Source organism: Leishmania mexicana, chromosome 34 (genome assembly GCF_000234665.1).
Source record: "Leishmania mexicana MHOM/GT/2001/U1103 complete genome, chromosome 34".
NCBI classification, from domain to species: domain Eukaryota; phylum Euglenozoa; class Kinetoplastea; order Trypanosomatida; family Trypanosomatidae; genus Leishmania; species Leishmania mexicana.
The window spans coordinates 206,380-232,218 of record NC_018338.1 but is presented as its reverse complement, the minus strand read 5'-3'; the positions used below and the strand labels follow the sequence as shown (position 1 = coordinate 232,218).

The following is a 25,839-nucleotide window of genomic DNA, read 5'->3' as shown; positions in this document are numbered from 1 at the left end:
TTTTTTTTCCTGTCCGTTTGGCCGCGTGCGCAAGGGTGTGACTGTGGGAAGACGCCCCTGTGAGGCTTCGCGGAGCGAGTGTTTGAACCCGCCAGCTGTCTACCCCTCCCCCCGCTACGATTCTGGCGTCTACCCGAGGTGGACGAACACGATCGCGTGCTGGCATTTTTCTTTTAAATCTTCTCAGTTTATGCGCATGCGTGTGAGTGCGAGGAAAATAACCCCCCCTACACAGACAGCAGCGTACCAAAGGAGCTAAATAGAGGGGAGCGAAGGAGGGGAGAAGAGAAAACGACACGGCCCACGCGCACACGCAGCTCCTCCCTGCGAATCTCTGCGCCGCCTTCGTTGATGGCATGCGCACCGGCACCAAATAGAGAGAGGGAGAGAGTGTGTTTGTATGGGTAGAAGCGGAGGAGAAAAGAGCGAGGGCAATGTGGGCTTCGTCGCCTCCTCTGCGTGCGCGTCTCTATGACGAGTGAAGGAGGTGTCGAGTCGAGCACGAGTGTTGCCCCTTTCACCTCTTCCCTGCTCGCTCCCGTTCAAGGGCCCTTCCACACCCGCACGTCTCTCATTGACTACGCGCACACGCCCAAAATAAAACTACGCAGAGTATCAAAAATTATTTGAACGCAGAAAGCGCCCTCCTTTTGTTGACCGTGTTCAGTTCACCACCACGCACACGTCAGCCAAGAGCTCACGCCGACACACAATCACAGCTCACCGTAGTACCTCTGCTGCACCACGGCTGCATCCCTGGCCCTCTAGGACGAACCATCTGCCGTCGAACCGGCGCCATGCATCTAACGGGCTTTCCCTCTCCTACCCCGTCCAGGGTCCTGCTCGAGGGCGGAGATGGTGGCGTCCGTCGTCCGGATAATAAGAGATGTCGGCCTGGCGCCTGAGATCTGTGACCGGGTCCGTAATGTGTGCAGATGGCGTCGGTTACTCTGCCACTGCCGGTTTACTGCCAGCTTGTCAGCTTCGCCCCCTCCCCCCGTGTTCCACTTCACAACGAGCAGTGACAAACGGAAGCGAGGGGCGCAGAGACGACGGGCTGGCAGCGCAAGCACCTGTGCACAGATACGTCGCAACACGCCACCCTCCATCGTTGTAGGATCCGTGCCGAACGCCATGAGGAGGTGGGGCAAGTCCGCAGCAGGTCAAGCCCCAGCTCCACTGCTTCACACTCAGCGTGATTGCTGCAGGCAAGGGGGGTCACGGCCTGCTGTTGCTGTGTCCATGGGTGCTTTAGTAGCATGGAGCACCGCGGTCACACCTGACTTGATGTCTGTCTGCGCCGCACCACCTATCCACAACGGGTAAGGGAGCCTCGCGAGGCGGGAGAGTCACTGCCTGCATAACCCAGTGGAGGAGCTGCCGGAGCGTTGTGACGGCACCGTGGTCCGGCGTGTGCATACGTCCTGCGCCAACAAGGAAACAGACAGCTAAAAATGCGCCACACATGGAGCCGCCGTATAAACGAAAACAAAAAACAAGAGGTGAGTAAAGCCCCAACGCAGCGAGGAAAAGGGGGGGGGGGCTGGGCACGGGCGAGCCTTGGAGACACGGTTTGCCCTCCACCCCCCTCGCCTGCTAGCCTGCATCCGAGTGCGTCGCGCTCATCCTACCTGGCGACACTCAGAGCTGACAGCAGGTTGTAGTAGCTGTTTGTGAAGTTGAGAATCACATTAGGGCCAGCCTGCGCGGCAAACGCTGAGTCCATCGAGAAGATCTCGGCCGAGGCGGTGACGGTGACGCTGCCCATGTTCTTGCTGTACACAGCGATGCCCGTCTGCGACTCACCGCCAGGGAGGTAGAGGCGGCCAGTCATGGTCTCTAGACCGCCATCCTTGAAGACCTCGATGACGCTGTCGTCAACGAAGATGTGCAGACGCACCACGTTAGGGTTCGTCTGCTTCACGGGGGAGCGGCCGAGGAGAGGCTGGCTGGAACCGATAGAGCCGGAGTGAGTGCGGTCCATATATAGCAAGGGGATGTTCACTGTGCCGCTGTGTGCGGTCGCGTTGTACACATGCCGGCTCGTCTTCCAGTACAGGGCGCACGTCGATGACGGTGAGGTGGTGTACGTCCACGAAACGCACGTGCGCTCCTTTGCGCATTCCGCGCTACAGTTGCTCGCGGGATTAGTGCTGGCGCCAGGGTACATCTTGATGGGTGCCCACGTCGTGTCCTGCGCGCGGTTGGAGATCGGCTGCCGCACCGCCGCCGGCATGCGCACCGAGACGGTCGTGTACTGGCTGAGGTTCGCGTTGGTACGGATCATCACACCGAACTCGGGCGCGGCACTTTCGGTGTAGTAGGTACTTCCTTTGAAGGACTCCATGCTGGAAAGCTTGAAGGTGACGATAATCTCGTGCTGGCGAGTGGCATTCGTGCCAGCCGCGATGAGGACCTGTGGCGCGCCATCCACCAGCAGCAGCGGGTTGGACACCGGACGCGAGTAGAGGTGGTTCAGACGCAGCCCCTTCAGCTCCGCGATTGGGTACGTCTTGAGCTTTTTCTCGACACTGTCGTACTCTATGCCGCGCAGCAGGTTCTGCACGCCGGACCAGCCCTGCGAGGTGATCTGCTCGTTGCTCAGCTCGTCCTTGGTCCAGCCCCACATCATGCGGCATTTGAGGACGGGGTCGTAGAAGGTCTTGGAGGCGTAGAACGGGCCGTAGTCGATGAAGGTGAAGCTGCGCGTGGGGTCTTCGACGAAGACGTACTTGCCGGTCGCCGGGTCAGCCTGGTAGGAGCCGTAGATGATGTAGTCGCGGTGCGAGGGCATGGTGGAGACCTTGAGGTAGTGCTCGCCGCCCTCTCTCAGCGTGAAGAAGTCGGGGCGCTCAAACATGTGGTCCAGGTCGTACTTGTAGACGTAGAGGCTGTGGGAGAAGCTGTAGCCGCTCTGGAAGCTGGGGTCCTCCGTGGAGAAGACGACGACGTGCGCGTTGTCGCCCTCGCGGTCCTTGACGCGGGCGGCGAAGGCGATGAGCCAGCGATTCGGGTTCGTGGGATCCTGCCACCACTCCGTGGGGTCGCGGAAGTTGCCAAGACCAACCAGCCCAGGCACGCTCTCCTCGGTGAGGACGGGATTCAGCGGGTTCTTCTCGAACATGCTCAATGTGCGCTTGCCGGCCAGGTCACTCGGCGAGATGGTTGCGATGCACTGACGCTGGATGTTCTCCGGCTCGGTGCAGGTGTACACCATGACTGGGTCGCTGTAATTGTTGTTCATGAGGGTGCCGGAGTAGACGCCCCACTTGTCGTACCACCTGTCGGCGTACATCGCGATCGGCGTGCTCGGGATCGTCCACTTGACGTAGTCCTCCGACGTCACGTGGTACCATGCAATGTCACCCCAGAGCGGGCCGTTGGGGTTGTACTGCATGTACAGGTGAATCTTGCCGGTGACGGGGTCGCGGTAGGGGCCGCTGGGGTCGTTGATCCAGTTCGTCGGCGGACGGATGTGATACTGTGGCTTTGAATCGATGTGCATAGACGGGTTAGGGGTCGGAGCCGGGGTCGGGGTCGGGGTCGTGGCGCTTTTACTGCTGTCCATTGACTCCGACGACGAGGACGACGGGATCTGCGAGCGCAGGCAGCTGTTGATCTTGTCGTGCGTGGCGTAGAGCATCGCGCAAACCGTGTACACGCGGCAGAACGTCGTCGTGCACGGGTCGTCGATCACGCCACCAGTGCGGAGGGTCATGTAGTTCTCAAACAGTGTGTCGTTTGTGAACATCTTCGCCACTGCCGCATGGATCGCCGAGACATTGGAAAAGTCGGTGATGCCAAGGGCGGCGGCCACCTCCAGACCACTGTCCCATTGAACAAAGGCGGTTCGGGCAAACCGCTGCCTCAAGGTCTTGAGCTTCCACGTGACCGTGTCGAAGTCGCCGATGAGGTACGCGGGCTGGTTGCCGTACACGGGGCTGATGGCATTGATGACGATGAGCGGCACCTCCATCTCCGCGTCGCCGAGGATAGCAAAGCGGTGGCTGTGACCGAAGAGCTGAAGGGCAATGATGTCCTTGTTGCTCGACAGAAGGGTTGTGTAGGTGCTCTGGTACATAGGCTTCCAGTACATGTCGTCCTCCACGGCGCCGACGGCGCCGCGGTTGATTACGCGGAAGACGTCGGGCTGTGGAGGGATGTGACCAATGATGATCACCTTCTGCCCTGCAGCGCGAGCCGCGTTGATCTCGCTCTCCATCCAGGCCAGCTGCCCACACGGGTCCGTCTCGGTGTCGGAAAGGGCCGGTGACAGCTTGTACGTCCACACCAGGGTGTGCACGCCCAGTACGCGCAGATGCGCGCTGGCGATGGCGCTGAAGTAGCCGCACTCGGACATCACCGTTCCTTGCGTCGTGTTCAGCAGCTTGTAATGCTTCATAATGTCGATCTGCGTATTCAGGGTGGTGTGCGGAGTGGCCGTGATGTTGAAGAAGTAGTTTGGAATGACGTCGTTGTTGCCGAGGACGGTCGTCGCGCGCGGTTTGTTGAAGGTACGGTCCGCAGAGACATCCGTGATACGCGCGAAGTACTGCGACATCGGCTTAAACACGTCGGACGTCGTCAGCGACGTGGAACTCATTCCATGCCGCTGCCAATCACCCGCGAAGAACGTGTAGGCGGGGCGCTGCATCATGATGTCGCTAGTGGCGACGGCCAGGAGTGCTGCGGGCGAGTCACAGCCGGGCTGGCCGAAAGGCGAGGCCGACGTGGTGTTGCAGGTGCCATGCGCGCTAGCAGTACCGTAAGTTGGATCATAGTGCACATCGGAGACGAGGCTGACCTTGATGGCTGCCGCGGCACCTGCACAGATGACGAGAACGGCGACGGCGACGGTGAGCGCACGGACGGCTGCCGACACGGTGCCACCAGCGTGAAGATGATGTTGGCGAGACATACCGAACACAAGGGGACGAGTGTCGCAGCTTTTACCGTTCGGTGGAAAGTGCTGCAACGGCCACCGGAAAAGGTGGAGGGAAGGGAGGGAGGAAGAGATGGGGGAGGGGGGAATGCGTGCTGCTCACGACCTTTTCCGCCCTTTTTCCTGGATGCTTCGTGCCACCGGCTTTACCTGCGAGCGTCAATGCTGCTGTCAGTGTCACGTGCGCAAGGAAAGCGTGGGGGTGGGGTGGGGGGAGCAGTGATGCTGACATACAATAGCCATACCTGTTTGCATACCACTCTCTCACCTCCCCACAGAAAAGGAAGAAGGAAGAAGGCACGACAGAGCAACACTGGAGGAGGACGATGCGATTTCGAGGGAGGGAGAGGAATAGAAGAACAACAACAGGGTAACCGAAAGTAACGAGAAAAGAATAGGGGAAGAGACAATCCTGTGTTTTTCCTTTTATTGGTGGGGGTGGGGAAGAGTTAGCGTTATGGTGCCCACGGGTTGCAGGGTTGCACTTATCTACGCGTGCGTCACACTTCTTTTCAACAAAGTATGCCTGGTGGACAAGGGAGGTGACTTCGGTGCCCAAATGAGAGGAGGAGGAGGTGAGAGACGCTGAGGGGTGTGGAGGAAGACGAGGAGTCGGCGAACTGGAAAGGACGAAACAGTAGAAGAGTTCCGAGGTACGTCTTCGTTTGGAATTGAGAACCCCCCAAAAAGGCCGGCGTGCGTGCTTGAGCTGTGGTGGTGGTGGTTGGAGGGGGGAGGAGAGAGGGGAGGGGAGGGGCGTGGAGAGGCTGATATGACAAGCCGAAACAGAGAAGACGCTGGCGACAACGCACTCGAAAAAGGACAAGAAATACACACACGAAAAAGGTCGATTACATGGTCGAAAGACCAATGCGGACGGCGCGGGGTGACGGGGACCGAGGAGCCTATTGTGCACGGGCAAGCGATCCGAAAACAAGAGACAAAGAATAGGCAGGCCAAACACGGAAGGGATTAGAACGTTTTTTTTCAAGGAGGGTAGAGTGCACTGAGAGTGTTGACTGCGTTCTCTTTCGCCCTTCGTGTGCGTCGGGGGTACCTTCGTTACACGTACTGATGATACACAAGCGCACCCACAGACAGACAGGCTGGGTTAAACGATGGCTGACGCAGAAGAAATTGTGTGCGTACGTGTGTGTGTGTGTGTGCTGGCGCCGTCAAGTAAGAGACACACATATGTGTGATGAGCAAGGGGCGTAGGACATCATGGCGACAAAGTAAGGGCCGGGAGGTGAGTGGTTCGGGATGCGCATGCACGCGGCCATGGGAAGAGGATGGCAACAGAGGAGGATGAGAGAACGAAAATTAGGGTGGTGGGGGGGGCGAGATGGCGTCAGTTGCGGGATGCATTGCAGGATGCGGGTACGGCGGGGAAGGGATGCCCAAGTGCGATGACGAGCTTTATGTTCGCTTCCGACAGCCGCTGGCGAGTGTCTGCGCGTCGAGCGGGGGCGGGAGATGCACGTGTCACAAAATCACTAACAACGCTCTCAGCTTCCATCTCATGCTCTGCCACCGCACCTCCACCTTGTCATGTATGAAATGCCGGACTCCAGAGAGCGTGGAAGGGTGGGGGTGGGGTGGGGCGATGAGACAAAGCCGCGTCGGATGGCAAGGTGGGAAGAGCGCATGCGTGTCCCGTGATTTCGGTGTAGCGCAGCCACACCCACACACAGTTGTCGAAGTAGAAGATTTCTCTGCACGCGGCTTTCAGGCAGGTGCCGCCGCGTATCGTGTTGGCTTCGATGCGATCCCCGATACCGCGAAGCCCGCATCATCATCACGACCACAATCAAACAAACCCAGACGCGCACGGACAACTGGGCAGGCGCCAAGCATTGCTCCGCCCCGTCACGCACGTTGCTGAGTCACCTACGCGTACCAGTAGACTAGCACGACGAACATAAAAAGAGAGAGGGAGGAGTAGCGCGCGAACCACCATGCAGGTCTCCACGCCAGCAGCACCGGTAGCTCTTGACGGCACTCCACCGGCTGCTGCGCTTCCCACCCGGTGGGCCGCTCCCCACCCATGACGCCTACCTTCTCGAAGCCTGCCCACTGCGTCATGTCCGCAGCGGCGACGTCGAGACCACCATCGGCTTGACGTCCCGGCATGGCGCTCACGACCCGCTGCCGCACCAGTAGACTCTGCTTCAGCTGTCGAAGACTTTGCTGCGGGTACGGATTATGCAGGACGAGCCAACTCCACAGGGCCACATCAACGTCCTCCGGCTCCGGTGCAAACGGGATGTACTTGTACAAGAGAAATGACATGTACTCGAACGGTGACGCGGAGGCCGGTACCACGTCGGCGGCACGCAGCGATCGACGCAGCTTCCACCGTAACGTCTGCGGTATTACCCTCGGTGGCGACAGCGGTTGCGTGGCCGCGGCAGGGGTGACCCCACCAGGCGCGGCGGCCTCGGGCTGGCGCCGACTTGCCGGTCTCCCCTTCAAGAGAACGGCCGATCGAGATGGTAGGAGCTGCGCCAGCATATTCCACAAGGTCCATGACAGGAGAACCAGGAATCGGAGAGGGTAGTAGAGAAAACGCGCCCAACGCGCGCTGGGCGAGGACGAGCACGGGTGAAAGAAAAGACTGAGCAGCGTTGTGTGCTGCCGGCCAGCGCCGTTGAAGCTGCTGTGGAGGCTGTCGGAAAAGAAGCTGCCTTCGCAGTGGTAAGCCCCATTGTAATGGCCGTAGTCTTTCGAGCCCGACATCAGCGGATGCGCCGCGGCGGTTGAGTTACCCGACGCAGCGTCGCCCGTCCGCGCAGAGACGGACGCCAAAAAGCGGGATCGTGACGTCTCTGCTGTCGTAGAGGGATGGCTGACCGATCGAGCTCCTGATGGCCGTCCGCGATGACGGGGCAGCAGCGGATGCGCGGCAGCGTCCTCATCGTCGCCACCGGTCGCGGCGGCTGCATCAGAACCACGGGCGGAAGACTCGAGCGACGGCGGCGTAGACGAGCGTGGGCTCGGCAGCTCGCTCGCGTGCAGTGCCTTCCCCACGGACGACACTGGCTCCAAAGACGCACCACCCCGGCCCCGTGGCCGCGCCTCTAGTAGCTGACGGTGCAGACGCTCGCGCCATTCAAGAAATATCTGATCTCTACACCAACCAACAGCCAGCTCAAGACTGCGCGGCGGCTTCTCTGGCATGCCGCTTGCGTTTGGGAAAGAGCGTAGACTCTCTGCGGCCGTCCCCTTCTCTACGTTGAAGCTGTACGACGAGGTGCGCACCGCCTGCGCCGCTTGCAGCGGGGACGCAAACTGAATGTACACCTCCGACCGCGTAGATGTGGTGAGGGACAGGTGGTGCGCCACGGTGCGCCCGACGTAGGCGTCGAAGTACTCGCGCACATCAAGGATGTCATCAGCCGGTACCCCACTCACAACAACCCACGTCGAGGCAATGAAGCGGCCCAGCGTCTGCTGCTCCAGTCGTGTGTACTGTGACGGCTGCGGGCGAGTCTCAGGTCCATCGGATGCCGGGTACGCGGACTGCGGCACATGATCGTGGAACTCGCGCGGCAGAAAGCCTCGCAGGATGCTCTCCGTGGCATCGGCAGAGTCGGGCACGTTAGCTTGAGGAGATTCAGGGATTGGCCCCCCGCGACGCCGCTGCCGCCGCTCCTGCCAGTCGCCGACTGTCTGCTTCCACATAGCACGTTGGCCAGGAAAACGAATGAGAAGGAAGGGCAGTCCACCGGCGCGCAAAAAAAGGAAAAACAAGGCTGTCTCCCTATTATGCGTCGTGCTGTGGGTGAATGATGGGGGAGATGAGGAGGAGGGGGGAGAGGTGATTATGGACGGCAACAGGTGTGGACGTGCGTCTGAGTGCATGCGCATGCGTATGTCTCTGTGTGCGCCATGACTTGTTGCGCCACTAGCTGATGGGGTTGCACCTCACAGCCACCCTTCTCAGGTGATTCGTGAAGGGCGCAAGAGCAGCGAAAGGCGCACATGGGCGTTTCTCCTTACTGCGCTACGCACAACGCACGTTGGTGTCGTCGCCGTTTATGTCGTCTTTGCATGCTCCCTCCCTGTCCCCAGACGGTCCGTGCCAACGCGAGAGAGGGGTGTGTGGGGGACCAAAGATGATGAAAATGCGGCGCCTCGCGTTGGCAACTACGCCAATGTCCGGTCTTCTGGGGAATGGGGGGGAGGGGGGCTGCGAGGCAAGACGGCCACCGCCCTCCCCCATACACTTTACCCGCTACGCAGACAGGCGTCGGCGCATGTTTGCGTGCTCGCCTCGAGTTGAGCAGGATCCACGAGGAACAGCGGTGTCGCTGTGCCGCTGGTTGGCTCCACCAAGGCAGCTGGGGGCTGCACCCCGTGCTTGCTACACAGACACAGATACTGCGGTGCCGCCTCCTCTTGCACGGTGGTCACGATGGGTGCCATGGCACGCGCGGCGCCAGGTGTAGCAGTCGAGTCAAAACTCATGCGCAAGGAGCGAGAGAGCGGCGCCTGACACGCGGCCAAGGCGCGGCTGATCGCTTCCTCCTCCGCATGGCTGCACTTGTGTCTGCCCGTCAACCACAAGAGGAGCGCAGCCAGTACGCTTTCCGTTGCTGCTCGCCCATCAACGGCATCGACTGCCATCTTGCCAGCATCAGAAGGCCCACCAACGTTGATGCGGTAAAGTCCTGTCTCTTGAGAAAACGTCTCCTGCAGCGCTTTAATCAGGTCCGTTTTTTCTTCATAGTTGATGCCCTTGGCACCTTCCTGCAGGATATCGCGCCGTAGGGCAATCAAACATTTTGCCGGATTCAATGGGTCTTTCGCAGCATCCACCGCCACCTCACTCAGTGTACGAGCACGTGGCGCGCGCTGCTGCGCGTCGGGTGCCTCTGCAGCGTCGCCGAGGCGCGGCCATAGTACTCCAACGCCACCTCCCGCGACCGCTCGGACGTATGGGTGCGCAAAGACGCCATCGAGGCGCGTGCGTGACGACGGATGCAGGTAGAAGGCCAGCGCAAAGTCGGCAGTGACGTCAGCGTCACCGATGTTGTCGTCTCCGCAGCTCTCGGGGCGCTTGTCGACCCAGCGCGCTGTAGTCCACGTCCTGAGGCGCTGCAACGCCTGGTCCTGGCGCATGTGGAGTTGTGTGAGATCTACCGTCGGTGCCACAAGTCCGAGCAGCTCGCGCTCGCTGTCGATACGCAGGCGTCGCAGCGAGGCGTAATGATAGGGAACCAGGAAAACCGACACAAGAATAATCCCCCAGAAGAAGTAGAAGAGTGCCTGACGGCGGCGCAGCGCGGTCGTGCGACGCAGTGACGGCGCAGCCGCGTGCAGCATCTCGTCCAGCTTCCACAGTGTGCCGTACGGTAGCATTGCGTGCTGGGCTGCCGTTTTGTATGTCAAAGATGGAAAAGGCGCTCGCGTGTGCGAGGGAAAGATGAGGCGGTGCTGCTTGCCGACGTCCGCTCCTGCATCGCCACCGGCGAATGTACGGGCACGGGTTCTGGAGTGGGAAGGACTGAAGACAAGGGCACACAAAAGGGCTTGCCGGTGAAGAAGAAGCGTGGTATGGGGGTGGGGTGAGTGCCGCCTGGTGCACAAATGGGGACGCGTCCCTCGAGGTGGGCACTCTGCAAACGGCTGCCTGTTCGCTTCACCCCGCCACGCCAATTCCCATATGGGCAAAGTTGTTACCCCTCCACGCGCCCGCTTTCCCAGAGCCACACACACACATACACCGACTTACACCATCTTCATCCCCTACTCGCTCCTGCAAGAGGGGGAAAGGGCAGGGGAAGAAACGCCTCGTTTTCTTTTTAGTGTGGGCGGGGGCTCCTCACATGTGGGGCTATCATGTGCACATCGCTTGGCCGGAACACACACGTGAACACGTGCGGTGTCCTTATACTTTGCTTTACCGTACATCAGCGATGCCCACAAACGGCTCGGCCAGCTGTCGAGCGGGGCGAGAAGAAAAAAAACGAGAGGATGAGCGAGAGCCGGGTATGGAGGATGAGGACACGACGCCACCCTACTCCCTTTCCGGTTGGGCAGAGACGCGCCAGCGCGCACGCAAAGACGTCACGGCGTCGGGACTGGAGACTAATCCACAAGAACGACAGCGTGTGTTCCAACGGGCATACACGCACAAGCTTCATTTACATCCGTGAAGAAAAAAAGGAAAGAGTTGGCTGCTCGTCGAACAGGCGTCTGCGTCTAACCGTCCTACACCACTACGCGCTCACTCCTGCCGGGTTCACCAATCGCGGATGGGAGGGAGAGGCAATTCACCTTTGCTGGTGGCGGCGCCGCGGACTGTAGACCACGTTGCAGTTCCTCAAAGCGCATTTCCAGCCGCACCTGCTCTTCCCGCGCCGAGGCTGGCATTTCCATCGGCCACTGAGTGCTCAGCACACGGTGGTAATGACTGAGCTGTGCGAGCTGCTCGTGCCGGTACAGCTCCCTTCGCGCCACCTCTCTCTGCAGCGCCGCGCGCGAGGTCCTCAAAGCCGTGAAGGGGTTTACGTGGTCCACCACATATTGGACATAAGCGGTGTTGGCCGCCGCGTTGGCAAGGGCAGCCGTTGAATCTCGCACCCACGCCACATCGGCGTACTCCACCTCTGTTCCAGCGCTGAGAGAGGGTCGCTTCCTCTGATAGGCACCAAACTGCTGCGGTGGCTGAAGGGTGGGAGGGAGCCAGCGACTGCCGTGGTTGAGCAGTACGGCCAACGGGGGTAGGGATGCCGCGTAGGAGCTACTGCTTTCAGGAGTGGGGGAGGGGGCACCAGAGGCAAAGGATGCAGGCAAGGGCGGCCGGATGGCCGGGGGTATGGCCGGAGCCAATACTCCACAGAAGAGCAGAGAGAGTCGGGCAACAGTCGCCAAGCGCTGCCAGAGGACACCGCGATTGCCGCTGGTTGCGGCCGGGTGTCCGCAGAGAAGAACGCCAATCGCGTCAGCACCGTATGCGTGCCTCGGAGCGGTGCTAATGTACCCTAACACACTGCCCGTGGCGATCCCAGGCACCAGGCGCTGGATCACCTGCGGCTCCGATGCTGCTGCCGGCGTGGACGATGCGCACGACCCGGAGAGCGAGGGAAGCACCTCGCTCACGTGCCAGTAGCGGAGGGCCTCGCCATTATCGAGCTGACCAAAGCAAATCGGTAAGACGCGCGACATGCACTGCGGTGCAATGCCTGTGGAAGAAGAGCCAGCCCGCACCGCCGCCGCGGCGCCTCCTTTGGCGGAGGTGGAGGGGGCTGTATCAGGAGCGCTGCAAGCGCAAAAAGCTCGTTCTTCGGCTGCAGCTGCGGCAGCCTCGATGGGCGCCAGCACATCCGTGCGGAGCAGCTGCGCAGTCCGAATGAACGGTTCGGCTATCTCACGCATCCGCCGCAGAAGAGACGGGCACCACCCAGTGGCCCGCTGGCGCGCGTACGCTGCTGTCTCTCGCCGTTGCTCGCGCGCATACATCAGCTGCGCCGCCCGGGGCAGACGATGAGGGCTGTAGTGGGGACTCACCAGGGCCTGTAGCAACTCCTCGTATGTACTTGGGCGTTCCGGGTGTAGCACCTGCGGTCCGTCCTTGGTTTCCGCCAACCCGCGCACCTCCCAAACGCAGCGCGCCCCGTCCACCATGCGCATGCCACCGCCGCAAGCTAGATCAAAGAACAGCAGTCCCTGCCCCACCGCGTACGCAGCAGGAGAGGCATGCGTGATGGTGGCGAGGACATCAGCGGGCTCAATCGTGGCAATGGCGTGCTGATGAAGGATGCGCACGGCGCTAGTCGAGGGGCGTGCCAGTACGGTTTCAAACGTACCCCCGCGGTACGCGGGGGCGCTATTCGCGCCGCCTTCCCCGACCTCCCCACCCTCCAAACCTTCATCCTCGCTCGCGTTTACCTCGGTGCCTACGGCGGAGAACGCGGCTGGAAGCGTCGGCGCGGCCACCCATCGCCGCTGCAAGACCGTGCCATCACCGAAGACGGCAGCAAAGGGGGCCTTGCACTCCCCCGTTTCTTCGCTGCCCCCCACCGGAGCGGGCGCAAGATACACTCGAGGCATGGTCGACGCTTCCACGCACCACCGCACGGAGAGCTCTGCTCCGTCAGCCGCCGCCCCGAAAAGGCTGTCCTCCACCGCCTGCAGCTCTTCCAGCAGCGCGCACAAGGTCAGGGAGGAGATCGACGCTGACACGGAAGTGCCATCGGGGCGGCACACGAGCGCGCGCCGCCGCGATTCGCGCGGCGCCACTGTCGTGATGGTGGTGCCGTCTGGAAACACGACGACCCGGGCAACCACGGCGCCCGCGCGGGCGCCGTTCTGTTTGGTGTCGGTGTCCGCGTAGGGGGCCAAAGACTCGTACTCTGCCACCGTCAAGCCGTCTTGGCGGGAGCGCATATGGCAGTGGTGCGCCGCATCGTAGGTGATCTCGGTGTGCATGAAGGGCGGGGCCTGCGCGTCACGGGCGCTAGTGCCGCTCTTCATGCCTTGGGAGTTAGCACGCGCGATGCGCACCTGTACGCGCTGAAACGCGCTGGGGTGAACCGTCTTCGAGCCGGCAAGGGGTGCGCTCGCAGAGGTGTCTCCGCTGCTACTGCCGTTGCGCACGAAGCATCGACCGTCCAGCGTCACCAAGGTGTCATAATACTGCGCGGTCGACTTGGGCGGCGATGACTTCGCCACGACCGGTGTCAGCGGCCGCCGTACCATGATTGCACCGCTAGGAAACAACAACTGCTGCATCCCCGATTCGTAGAAGCGTTGCACCACGCCGGTGCGCTCGTCGACCTCGCAGCTCGTCTCCTTTTCGGACGACGCTTCCAGCTTCACCGATGTTGCTGCGGTGAATTCTGTTGGGCAGTGGTGGACGCAATAGAGGGTGACGCGCTCCTCGAGGAGGGCTGCGCACGTCTCCATGACACCACCTTGCGGCAAGGTCGCTGTCTGCTGCCCGCTCAGTTCCTTCAGTGACACCCCGGCGGCCGCCGTGGTGCTGGATGAGGTGTTTGGGTAGCGGCGAAGGCGGATACGTGATTCACCTTCGCGCCACTGAAAGACCGCATTGCAGGTGGTAAGCGTTAAATCGATGGGCGGAACCATACCGCTGCAATCTTGTCTGCCGCTGCCGCTTGCGCACGTGAGAAGAAGTCCGTCATCCCAGTGAACGGTCAGGTGCACGTTGTTGACTTTCGTGCTCGACGGCGTCGCGTGCAGAGTAGCGATGACTTCGGTGGCCTTAATGTAGCGGCACAGACGCTGCGCCTCACTCACCCACACCTCCAACACCGCATCGCCATACGGATAGAGGGTCTCGTGAGTATCGAAGCGCATCGGGGAACTCTCTGTAGCCATTGCACTTTCAGAAGGCGTCGCGGGCATGCCACTCGCGCCGACAAGTGACGTCGACACCTCGGCGTGTCGCTGCACGTACTGGGAGATAAGGTCGCGCATTGCACGCATCGTCAACTCCGCCGGCCCCACGCGCAGCCGTGTCGTCGCGTCACTGCCTTGCTGCTGCTGTAGCAGCGACTGCCACAGTGCGTAGACTTCCACCGATGTCACAGTCCCCGCGCGGGGGACCATGTCCACCCACCTACGCGAACGCCGCTGTCCCAGCGAGGGGTGGCTGCTCTGGCGCGCCTTCGCGTCGGACTTCGGCCCTCTCCCTTTCTTGATGTACTCTGCCATCTGCACATCCGGCACTGCCACCCCGGCAACCCACATGTGTGTCACTCTTCGGGTCGGGTGCACGTTGAGGGCGTTGTGCGCGTAGGCAGACGTGCGGTGCACCTCACTATCTCTGTCTTCCTCAGATGACGCAGCTGGGTCGATACCTCTGCCGGCACTACCGGCCGCGGTCGCGGTTGGTGACCGGAGGGGACGGTAGTGAAGGGCGCAGGAGTGCCGCGCAACGTTGTGGGCACCAAAACGCTCCTGAAAGTCGACAATGGACGCCGCGATGGCCTGCACTGGCAGCTGCTGTGTCACGCTCCAGTCGTCGTCCGCGCAGACAACTTCCTCCCTTGCCGCGGCGGAGGTGTGACCATGGCTGGGCAGCGAGGCTGAATGGCGCATCGACTCTAACTTGGTCTCTCGCAGTAGCTGATACAGGAATGCCTGCTGAAGCATGTGCTCGTGAATGCGGGGCATGAGGTTCTCCGCCGCCGCTCGTGTCGCCAGCATTTCAACTTCGTCTTTATCCTTGCTGTGGTGGAGCTCCGGCAACAGCGCGAGGCGCTGCAGCGCCACTGGCTTCGACTTGGTTTCCAGGCGCGCATGCATCGGGTCCACGGAGACCAAGTAGCGCTGTAGTAGGTCCAGCGCGCTAACCTGCTCCGTGGCAGCAGTGTTACAGTCGGCTGACCCTCCACGGTGCTGTTTCCGGCTCTGATGCGACGGTGCCAACACGCTTCCACCGCGTCCTTCTCCGGCGGCTACCTCACATAGCGGGGCAGCCAGCGTTGACTCTAGCACCTCCTGTAGTGTCACTGTCGCCTCAGCCAGCGGGCGACGACCAAGAAGATTGCGCGCCATCTCCTTTATGAGATGTACACCCTGCGAGTAGGGCTGAAGCTTCGTTGCGACGCCAGACGTCTGCCAGCGCAGCCGGCGCCGCTGCTGCTGAAGAAGGAGCCCGGTGCTCGGTGTCGTGATGGTCATCGTGGCCATTGTGCTCTGGCGCGTTGCGAGCGAGGAGGAGCCCCCCGTTGCCAGGTCGAGCATTGAAGGTGGCAACCCCATGCGGGGCGCCGTGGGAGTGACAGTGTCGGTGCCGCGGGCAACGTTCACCTCGAAATGTCCCGCGTTCTTGGCGATGACGTGCCGAATCATCCACGACACTTCTTGAGGGTAAGGCGGCAGCACCACATTCGCGTTTTGGTGGTGAATACGCGCTGACGCTGTCACAGCGCACCGCTTCCCCCTTTGCGCTGCCGCTGCCACTGCATCACTGATCCGTGTTTCTGTAGTCTTGGGAAGTCGGGGAACGATGGCCGCCAGAGTCCCAGTGTTCATGAGGGCCTTTGCGTCTCCGCTACTCGGCACCGACAGCTTCTGAAATGGCTGCGCATACCGTCGGAACAGTCCGGAGGGCGGGATTGCCATGGCGGTTACGGTGTTGCGGACGAGATGGCCTCCCGCGCTGCGCGACACCGGCGACTCTGCCGTCGCACACAAAGCCTTCAACTCACACGAGGGCTCTTGGAGAAGAAGTGACTCGCTCACTGTGGCCATCCACGCACACACGGCGCTCATGATGTTGAAGACGCCACCCGTGCAACACGCCGATGCGATTGGCCGCTGCACAGTCGTCGACGCATACACGGAGTGGTCACCTGCTGCCTTCTCTGCGGCCGCGCCGCGTGTGCCGATGTGGCCGTCGCTACTGGCGCCTCGCACCGGGGCCAGGCTTTTATTCAAAGACCATTCGTTGTATGCATCGATGAGGCGCACGAGGCGGCTCAGCAGCGGCATCAGTGGTGCCTTGCTGTTCCCCTCTGCGCCACCCGCAGTCTTCCCACAATCGACCACAACCGACAGCACAGCAGTCGCCCACTGCACGATGCTATCCGTCGCGACGCTTGTCGACGTGGCAGCATCATCCCGTCCGCTGCAGCGCAGCGTCAAGGGAGGCACTGGTGCGATGGGCAACGCTGCAACTTTCCACAGAGGCAGGGGCCACCTGGAATCGTCAGGCAAAAGTCGGGATAGCGACAGGTGAACAACCTTCTCAAATGCGGCAGAGGGGAGCTGGTGCCCCGTTCGAGGAGCGCCGTCGGCGTAGCTGCTTTCCTGCTCCGCCGCTAAGCTACTAGTCGAGAGCACGGCGGCTGAATTGCTCAGGTACGCGTGCACCCACCGCAGCAGGGGCGCGTGCGCATACCACATCCGCTCAAACGCTCCTTCCATTGCCGATCCCGCCATATCCGCCTCCGACGCAGTCATCACTGCCTGTTGAAAGGCGGCCATCTTGCTCAGATACGACGTCAGCTCTCCCTCGAGGCCTGCTGGCGACGGCGAGGGGGCTGCCAGCGCTGCGACCTGTGGTGGTGGTGGTGGTGATGCTGCGCCTCTCGAGTAGAGGTAATACGCGAGGGAGCGAGGGTTGGTAGTGCAGTACGGGAACTCAGCCGGTGTCGCCTGCAGGTCGATTCCCATATTCAGCTGTCGAGACTGTAGCGACGTTTGATGTGGTGCAGATGGCGCGAGTGCCGACGCATTCACTGCTGCGGCGCCTGCTGCCCCGGCTGCCCCTCGCCCGTTGCGGCTCTTAGAACCTCGCGGTCCGCTGGGCGCCGGCCCGCTCGCACGATTTGCTTTCGGCGCTGCCCCCGTTTTCGCACTGGCGCCACCGCGCGACGGTGGCATCGGCTTCTTCGTGTTTCCGCCGCTGAACGGACGGGATCCCCTCGGAGAGCTCGCTCGTGAGAACGTCCATTTTGCCAGGTGAGCTTGCAACACACCGAGCGTGTCTTGCACAGCAGCGCTGGTGGCCGAGGGGTCATAGAGATAGAAAGCTGTGCGTGGCACCAGCCGCACCCAGCGTTCCACGGCGGCTGCCTCATCAGGGCTGCGCATGGATGAAGGGCTCACAGGAACGGGGCAGGCGTACGGCGATAAAATGTGGTCCGTGTCGTTGGAGGTGTAGGGAAGAAAGCCGCTCAACATTCGCGGATCTGCCATGGCCCACACAACAGGTACGTGAGCCGGAGCAACGCTGCTGTTGGTGGCATGCAGGTGGTCCCGCAGGATCGGCCGAATGGTGTTCCAAAGGGCGCGTGTGACAGTCGCGGCAGCCTGAAAGACGCACGTGTCGCGCTTCTCCTTGCCAGAGGGCTCGACGCTGTCCGCTGCGGGTGCATCCGTCTTCTCTGCGCTGCTGCTCTGCTCTTCCGCAGAAAGGGCCGAAAGCTCGGCGAGCACATCCTCCTCATGAGCCAAGCGGTACACAAAAATGACGTACGAGGGAGCGGACACTGGAGTCTCACCTGGAATCATGACCAGCTCACAGGGTGGCAGTTCTTTAGCTAGATAGAGCTGACGCGTCTCCCGCTCCATTTCACTCATGTGGCGCTGCATCCCCGAGAGCACCGACGAGGAGCGCATGGAGCTGCGCGAGGACGAGAGTCTGCCGGAGCTGGGGTGCTGTTGCTGCGGTGAGTTTCTGCGGTCATCGCTGCCTGCTGAGCGTTGAGCACCACCCTCCGTCGCTCCCGCGGCATACGAGGATGGCGTCGTGAGAGACAGCGCTGGAGCCAGGCTTAGGTAGCTGTCACCGGCGTTGTCCAAAGAGTGAGGGGGCAAACGGTGGTCGTGTGGATGATCCCCTTGCACGGCTGCAGCTGCAGCCGCGACTTCGAACCACGGTACGGCATTGTCTCGTACGGCCTTTGCCATTTGGATGCGCCGTGCCGCGTCCGCTGCCCCGCCTTCGCTGGCGGAGCTCTGCTGCCGCAGGATGGTGCACAGCACACGGGCCACCGTGTCCAGTTGCTCCACCGCTGTGCTGCAGCTGTAGACTTCGACTTTTTCACTTCCGGCAACTTTTGTATTCGTGCTGTTGTTCGCTTTGATGCTCGGTGGCGCCTCACGTCGGTGCCCGGAGGCGGCGTTGTTACTGCTGGCCGCCGCGGCATCGTCCCTCTGGGGTGCCTCAGCGTAGTGGCTTGTGAGGAGTGTGACGTGCAACGTCGTCGCACAGGCCAAAACGTGGTGCCGTTCACTGATGCTGTTCTCCATTCTGTGTCCGTGAGTGACGCAGAGTCAAGGTGAGGGGCTCTCAAGGGGGACGGAGGGGGAATGCCATGCTAGAGGCAGCAGTGCACCCTACATACACAGTGCTTGTCGCTGTGCACTGCTCCACCGCTTCCGTTGTGCTTAGCAATACAAGCGAGCCGCAGATGTGTGGGTTGGAAAGGAAGAAAGACGGAAGGGAAAAATAGCAAACACACAGGGAACACTGACCCGCGTCCTTGCTGAGCTGGTATGCACCTCCCTCCTCCACAAGTGGACGCGAAGCGAAGGCGCACCAGAAGCGAGAGGCGGGGTGGTGTGTTTGGCCCACAAGGCCATTTCCCCGCCTCGGAGGCTAAGCACCGCAGACTGCGAAGAAAAAAAGCTAAGTTCTTCCGCGTCTCTTGCATACGCGCCCCCGCCCCCGCGGGCCAACATCCACACCCACACCACCGATGTGGTGCGGGGGGAGGGGGCGGGTTTTGCCGATGGTCCATGAGGCGCTTCTCCGCTTGTTTTGGTTTGGCGTGTAAAATGACGGAAACAAGCACAAAAGAAAAAAGGAAACAAAGGAACGAAACACGCGAACAATGACGTCACGCCAAAGTTCGAGAACCTTCACGGAGCACACGTCAAGCAGCGCGGCACGCCGTCCCCTTTATCTGCCGTTGTCCGCCGCTTTTCCTTTTCTCGCTTTCCCGATTCCCTTCCTTCACCGCTTGTCGCCGGCGGCCAGTGCCGATGTTCCCCCGCCCGGCAACAGCAACACATGCGCGTATGTGTGTCGGCGGAGGTGGGGGCAACGCCGCTGGATCACCACCGCGAACCAACGCAAAGACGTAAGCCAGCAGGATCCAGAGGGGGGAGGGAGGGGGGCGAGAAAAACGAAAGGCGAGAGAACATCGGCAGTTGTGCACCCACGCCACCCGCAAAGAACGAGACAGCCGCCACAATCGTACTTGGCAAGCACCTGCCTGCACCGACGACGACACCGACACACAAACACGCACACACGAGATCTGCACCCCCTACCAGCAGCCAGGAGACAAGGGAAGAGGGCAGAGGGAATGGGCGTGTCCACCTACACCCACAAATCACATACGGATACAATCCCATATATACGCATGTGTGTGCCGGTACACTCCCGTTCTCCCCCTCCTCCATCTGTTCTTGCCTCACTACATCCTTCCTCACGCCACCACCGCGCGCTTCGTGTTCTTCTTGACGAAGATGGCACGGTCCTTGCGGGCCGCCTTGGTGCGGCGCTGCAGGAGCGGGAAGGACAGGTTCGGGGCGTGGTACTGGGCAATGCTCAGGTGCTTCACCTCGTGGTCCGGGATGCTCTTCACGTTCAGCACCTCGATGTTGTGGTAGCGGGCACGGTGGCGGGAGGCCAGATCGTGGTACGCCTGGCTCACGGCGCCGGTCTTGGAGACGTCGCGGAACTCCTTGACCATGCGCGTGTAGCCGCAGCGCTGGCTGTAGTACGCGATGTCGACCAGGTAGTTGCGCGCCACCAGCTTCGCATCCTTCACGACATTGCAGGAGAGCACATCACCGTGAGTGGACTTGACCTTGTTCTTGACCCTCATCATGCGCCAGAAACGGCTCTTGGCGACGACGAAGTTTGGGGCGAACACCTCAAACTTGTACACGGTCGGCTCAGGGTTCTTCTCCGAGGGCGACTCGCGGCCGACCACCTGGTAGTGGCGCAAGTGCGGCTTGACCATTGCTTCCTCTTTGGTTCACTACACCAATGTGCGCCGGGAAAGGGTGTGCCGAGGTGTGTAGAGATGTTAGGGCAAAGACGAAAGAGCGAGCAAGAGGATGAAGAGGTCCGGAAAGGAATGGAGGACTGGGAGGGTTGACGGCAATGGTGGACACCGCAAGACGCGAAGGTCGCGAGCGTCAGCATGTGCAAAGATCCAAGCACACGGAGGGCGTTGGGAGCGTTGTCATGCCCCTTTCCGAAGAGAGGGGGGGGGAGAGGGCATGATAAGTGCGTGCTTGGACATGCGTGGAGACTGCGCAATGAGTACGCACCAACATCTCGGCAGAAGATGGCAACCTACAAGCATTGAAGGCTTCGTAGTCGCGCGCGCTTGTGCAACGGCGACTTTGTACCTCTCTGCTCTTTTTGCTATCCGCTCATGTGTTTGCGCAGCAAGTAGCAGAGAAAAGACGTGAGTGCGGCGTGTCTGGGTGCGTGAGGAGCACCGGACACACACCGCCGCTCTCAACACATAGCAGCCGAAAGACGAAAACAAACAAAAAGGAAAGCTCATGTAGTGACTTTAGGAGAAGGAGGGCGTGAGAGGCGCCCCGCGTGCGAGAGGGCAGCTTCACTCACCTCTGTCGCCCTGCATGCCCGCATCACGGTGCCCAGTGCTGTTGCTGCTCGGCAAAGAGAAGCTGCAGGACTAGGTCCATGCATGCGCGGTAATCGTCGCACCAGCGGCGGCTCTCCTTGACTGACATGCGAGGAAGTCGACACGACGCGGAGATGCACCGCATGCTTGACGCGACTCCATCGATGCTTGGTGCTCGGCCACTGCCGTCAGGAGCACCACCGTTAGTGTCGCTGCGCGTTGACCGTGCTCCAGCCGATGCATCATAGTCGACCGTCTTGTCAGCATTCACGTCACTTGGTTCCACCGTTGGTGCACACACATTCCAGCACAGCATCCGCTCTTGGCTGCGGTGAGCGCATGTCACGACGATTGCGCAAGCCACACAGAGACGCACCAGCGGCGCCGGTGGAGGTGCCACGGCTGCAGCAGGACGCCGACTGCTAGCACAGTCCCACATCTGAAGACTCGCCCACACCTGGTGGGCGATACAGCAACGGCTCCATCGCCGCTGCGGGCTCGCTCGTGCGGCTGTCTCAGACACAGCTAAGAACTCCGCCGCCTCCTGGCTGAGCTGATTCCACCAGTCCCTCAATAGCGCTGCGACGAGTACGGTGGTGTCCCCTGTGGATGTTGTGAAAGGGGTTGGAGAAGGCTCGCGCTGTTGCAGCGCAAACCCCTCGACAGTGCCAATGCTGCTGCTGCGGCGGCGGCGCGTGCAAAACCAAAGTGCCAGAGAGACGGCGATGCCGTGGAGAAATACTTCCTGCAGAGCCCTGCGGCGTGCTTCATCGGAACCGGCCTCCTCCGTGCCTCTCACCTCCAATGTCGCCGCCGCCGCTGCTCCACCGCTGCGTGGTACGTGAAGGGCGGATCGGCACGCCGGGCGCAGGGCAAGGTACCAGCGCGCAAAAGACGACGACTGCAGCACTTCTTCAACGTGCTCACTCGAGGTGTACAGCGGCGGCTGCGGCACATTTGGGGATTCGCTGCACTGCTTCTGAACGCCTGCGGGGGCTGCGGCAGTCGTGGACACTGACCCCTCGCCGCTTGCGGAGAGGCAGTCGTGATGATGCTTCAGCCCAAGAAGGTACGCACAACAGATCGAGTCCAGCGCCACGGCGCTGGTGGCGGTTGTTGTGTCGACCGAGCACGAAAGAGTGATCGCTCGGGTGGATCGGTGGTGCGTAAATGACGAAACTGCGTCGTGGCGAGCCCGCGCACTAGGGCATTCGCGTCCGCGCTGCGACAGCCAGCGACGCCGGCGCTTGCGGCTTCCACTCACGTGCGGCCGCCACATATACGAGTTCTCCGGCGCCACTACTGAGGTGCATTCCACTCCAGCGTTGCCGCACTCCTTGGCCGTAGGTGAACCCGCGTCATGGTGTGTCAGCACCTCTGTTTGCGCCTCCTCCACACCTGCCCACTCTACTGATAAAAGGGGGTCTTTTTCACACCAGACGAGGTGTTCGTCGCTGTGTCGACAGTGGTGCACAAAGGCCTGCGCTGTAGCGTAGTAGTGACTGTGGTGCAGCGCGGGAAAGAACGTGCTGAGCGCATCCATGTCTGCTCTGACAGTTGCCTCTCTCTTCGCGCCAGTGGCGCCGAGATCGAAGGAGCTGTCAGTCGCTGTTTCTTCTCGGTCTTGCTGAGACACGAGAAACTGCCAGTCAGAGGCGTACAGGACAGTGCCCAGTCGAAGACGCCACGCCATCCACTGCTGACAGGTACCACCACCGCTTCGGTAGCACTCGAGCCCAACTGCGCTAGCTGTGTGCGGTACACAGCGCACTCTCAGCACCGCCCAGTGAGTAGAGCACGTGACGCTTGATGGTGGTGCTGCGGAGCTGGCACCTGAGCCCCTGCCACAGCGGCAAAGAAAGAAAGAAGCCTCATCGCCACGTGCAGGTGCCGCTGCGTGCTCTGAGCACGAACTCCACTCTGCCACGACCACCGCCGCGGCGATGTCGGCACATCGAGCCTGCGCCCGAGCCAGCTCATATGCCGAGCGCCGGTGTACTCGCAGGAGCGTGCAAGAGGCAGAAACGCGGTGCGGCACAGGTGTCTGGCCGACAACCTCGAGGTCGGGGAGCTGATGCGGAATGGACACGGGTAGACATGACGCGTGCACGCCCCTTGCTATGGTGTGCTCGGAGAGTATCGCCGGGTAGGGCATAGGAAAAGGAGAGGCTTTTCACCGCGTACCGAGCGTTGGGTTAGTCGCCCTTGCGCGTGGCAGCACACGTACGCACGTCCGTGAGAAAACCACGGGGTGGGAGGGGGAGGGAGGGGAGAATAGAACAGCGATAGGGTGGCTGTGGCAGCAAAGTGCAACGGTGCCCCTCGCAGGTGCGTCACGGGGCGAGAGGGACGAGCACAGCAGTGGGTCAAACTGCAGCTCATGTGCCGACGCAGTCTGCACACAGGAAGGGAGACGGAATGCCCGAAGAGCAACACCTCTTCGTTGATCCCAGTAAAGGGGAGGCTGTGTGAATAGGTGCACTTTGAGGCCTCACGCACTCAAAGACCGAGCTCATCGACAGCCCATACCTGCAGGTCTTGCTAGTGTTGACAGAACGGCTTTCCAGTTCCCTCAGGCGTTTTGCATGTGTGCGACACGGCCGCCAAACAAGAAAAAAGGAGAAGACACGCACGCACGCACACAAATCACATCACAACCGTCCATCACCCGTGTGTAGGTGCACGTCTCCACTGAAAAGCAAACGAAACGTTCATAGAGGGAAAAAGACGACGACATGAAGGGACGCGCACGCACACGTATGGACCCATGCAACATACCAGCGCACCTGCCCATACCCCCCCTCCTCCACAAGACCGAGGGGGAAGTTGAGGGTGGGGGCAGTGGCGATGGCGGAGTGGAGGGGTGGAGTGGGGAGGAGAGAAGCATTTGAGAGTGAAGAACACAAGCGAAACGGAGGAAGGAGAGACGAGGCGGAGACAGGAGTAGGGCACCATCGACCCCTCTGCGCCGAAGCAGACACACTGGAATCCACGATCGTTTCAAGCGCGTGAAAGTTTCTGGCTGTGCGCCACCCTCCCCCCACTCCTCCTCCGTCCCGTGCCCTGCCGCCACAACCGCTGACGCATGGCGGCACAAGTGAATTACTGATATATCCTTGATTCCGGTATCGCTGCGTGTGTGTGTGCTTGATCTCCTCCCTCCCCTCATGCACTGTCGAAAGAGAGAGGATGGCACTACGGCTGTGTCGAAAGCGAGAAGGAAAGGGCGGCGAGCTAAGCGGAGGCTGAGCAGATATCATACAACACGAACAAGCCCCCCTCCACCATCTGAGCTCAGCTTCTCTGCTGAGGACCTCCCAAGGCTGTCGGGGAGGTTGAGGTTGAGGTTGAGGGTGATGGAGACAGCAAACGTGTTGGCTTACAGCTGCATTACAGCTGTACCGAGTCGTCCTGCCCGGGACACGTACCCAATACACACTCTTCGTGGACGTCAATGGACTTGAGGCACCTATACGTGGAGAGAGGTGCGTGCTGTTCGCGTTGACGACGCGACAAAAAAAGGGGCGGGGGGAGAAGAAGCCGCGCCCATACAGAGTTGACACCGATTCGATCGCGGTGTCCTCGCAGGTGCATTCTTTCCGCCTTCCTTTTTCCATCTACCTTATCACAGGCCCAGCTGCTGCTCGAGGCTGTACGGGTCCGCCGTACTCGACTCCTTCTGACCGCCTGCATCAACCTTGCTGTCCGTTGGCACGTCGGGCAGCTTCGTACCTGGCATAGCCAATGCTTCAGCAAGGTAGTCAGCGTCGTTTTCCTTCTCCATGTCGAAGTCGAGCGCGTCCAGCTCGCCAAGCATCTCGTCCTCGTCGATGTCTTCCGGCACGCTGTAGGCGCGGCCCATGATTTCCTGAATCTCCTGCGTGTCCGCATACAGGTCGGCGAGTTCGTCCTGCAGGTTCTCAACCTTGTCCAAGTCCAGCTTCCTCATGCCCTTGCGCAGCTCTTTGTTCGCCTGCTTCATCGCGTCCACCTGCACGTGCGTGTCCTTCATCGTCTCTGTCGTGAAGTGCAGCTGATCCACATTGAACTGCTGCTGCATCATCATGTCCTGCTGACCCTGGTACATGCGCTTCTGCTGCAGCAACTGCACGGCTCGCTGCTTGTACCGGCTCTGCGTCATGCCCCGCGAGCGCTGGATCTGCTCCTTCACCTTCATCAGCTCGGCATCGATCTTGGCGATGCGGGCATCGACGACGTCTGAGCGGCAGCTGATGCGGTTGCTGGCATCCTCCAAGGTTGCCTTGGGGGCGTTGTTCGCCTTACCGAAGAGGCGGTTCATTTTTCGTTTTTTTTTCGACGCTGTTGCTGTGAAGGTGTGTGTGTGTGTATTCGTGTGTGTGCTGGGAATTAAAAGGCAAAGGAAGAAAGGACGGCGAGGCAGCAGAGCAACGGCAACAAGAAGAGGAAAAGAAAATGAGAGGCGCTCGCACCAGACACCAAGATCAGCGCCGGCACAGCGGACCAAACGCGCTGCAGCGAAAAACACCCAAGAAAAAAAGGGGATGCGGGGAGAGGGCAGTCGAAGATGCCAATGATGAACAGCACAGGAAGAACAGGATGCGTCCACGAAGAGAGACAAGAGGGGAGAGGGAGGGCGAGATGACGTCGTTGGCGGGGGGAGGGGGAGGTAAACAAAACAGAAAACCACCCCCCACACACACAGACACACGTACACACGCGAACCGTGAGCACCACCACCACCACCACCAAGCAGAAAACGAAGAAAGCCCAAAAGGCGTGAAGGGAGGACGGGGGGGGGTGAAGAGGGAGAGGTGTGAG

General features: G+C 61.0%; 7 protein-coding genes across 7 annotated transcripts; all 7 read right to left on the bottom strand.

The window, feature by feature from the left end:
- Nucleotides 1-1,627: 1,627 nt before the first annotated feature.
- Nucleotides 1,628-4,918, bottom strand: LMXM_34_0640 (beta-fructofuranosidase-like protein; the record flags this gene model as incomplete). The annotated part of the gene is made up of 1 exon (XM_003879013.1): nt 1,628-4,918. One exon carries the CDS (start codon nt 4,916-4,918, stop codon nt 1,628-1,630), a length of 3,291 nt encoding a protein of 1,096 aa, XP_003879062.1.
- A 1,914-nt stretch (nt 4,919-6,832) lies between these two features.
- LMXM_34_0630 (conserved hypothetical protein) lies at nt 6,833-8,626 on the bottom strand (the record flags this gene model as incomplete). Its single annotated transcript, XM_003879012.1, has 1 exon — nt 6,833-8,626. One exon carries the CDS (start codon nt 8,624-8,626, stop codon nt 6,833-6,835), a length of 1,794 nt encoding a protein of 597 aa, XP_003879061.1.
- Nucleotides 8,627-9,172: 546 nt separating this feature from the next.
- On the bottom strand, nt 9,173-10,306 carry LMXM_34_0620 (hypothetical protein, unknown function; the record flags this gene model as incomplete). The annotated part of the gene is made up of 1 exon (XM_003879011.1): nt 9,173-10,306. The coding sequence occupies one exon, from the start codon at nt 10,304-10,306 to the stop codon at nt 9,173-9,175; it is 1,134 nt and encodes a 377-aa protein (XP_003879060.1).
- An 852-nt stretch (nt 10,307-11,158) lies between these two features.
- Nucleotides 11,159-18,676, bottom strand: LMXM_34_0610 (conserved hypothetical protein; the record flags this gene model as incomplete). Its single annotated transcript, XM_003879010.1, has 1 exon — nt 11,159-18,676. The coding sequence occupies one exon, from the start codon at nt 18,674-18,676 to the stop codon at nt 11,159-11,161; it is 7,518 nt and encodes a 2,505-aa protein (XP_003879059.1).
- A 1,184-nt stretch (nt 18,677-19,860) lies between these two features.
- Nucleotides 19,861-20,400, bottom strand: LMXM_34_0600 (putative 60S ribosomal protein L18a; the record flags this gene model as incomplete). Its single annotated transcript, XM_003879009.1, has 1 exon — nt 19,861-20,400. The coding sequence occupies one exon, from the start codon at nt 20,398-20,400 to the stop codon at nt 19,861-19,863; it is 540 nt and encodes a 179-aa protein (XP_003879058.1).
- A 643-nt stretch (nt 20,401-21,043) lies between these two features.
- On the bottom strand, nt 21,044-23,194 carry LMXM_34_0590 (conserved hypothetical protein; the record flags this gene model as incomplete). The annotated part of the gene is made up of 1 exon (XM_003879008.1): nt 21,044-23,194. The coding sequence occupies one exon, from the start codon at nt 23,192-23,194 to the stop codon at nt 21,044-21,046; it is 2,151 nt and encodes a 716-aa protein (XP_003879057.1).
- A 1,470-nt stretch (nt 23,195-24,664) lies between these two features.
- LMXM_34_0580 (conserved SNF-7-like protein) lies at nt 24,665-25,339 on the bottom strand (the record flags this gene model as incomplete). Its single annotated transcript, XM_003879007.1, has 1 exon — nt 24,665-25,339. The coding sequence occupies one exon, from the start codon at nt 25,337-25,339 to the stop codon at nt 24,665-24,667; it is 675 nt and encodes a 224-aa protein (XP_003879056.1).
- Nucleotides 25,340-25,839: the final 500 nt, after the last annotated feature.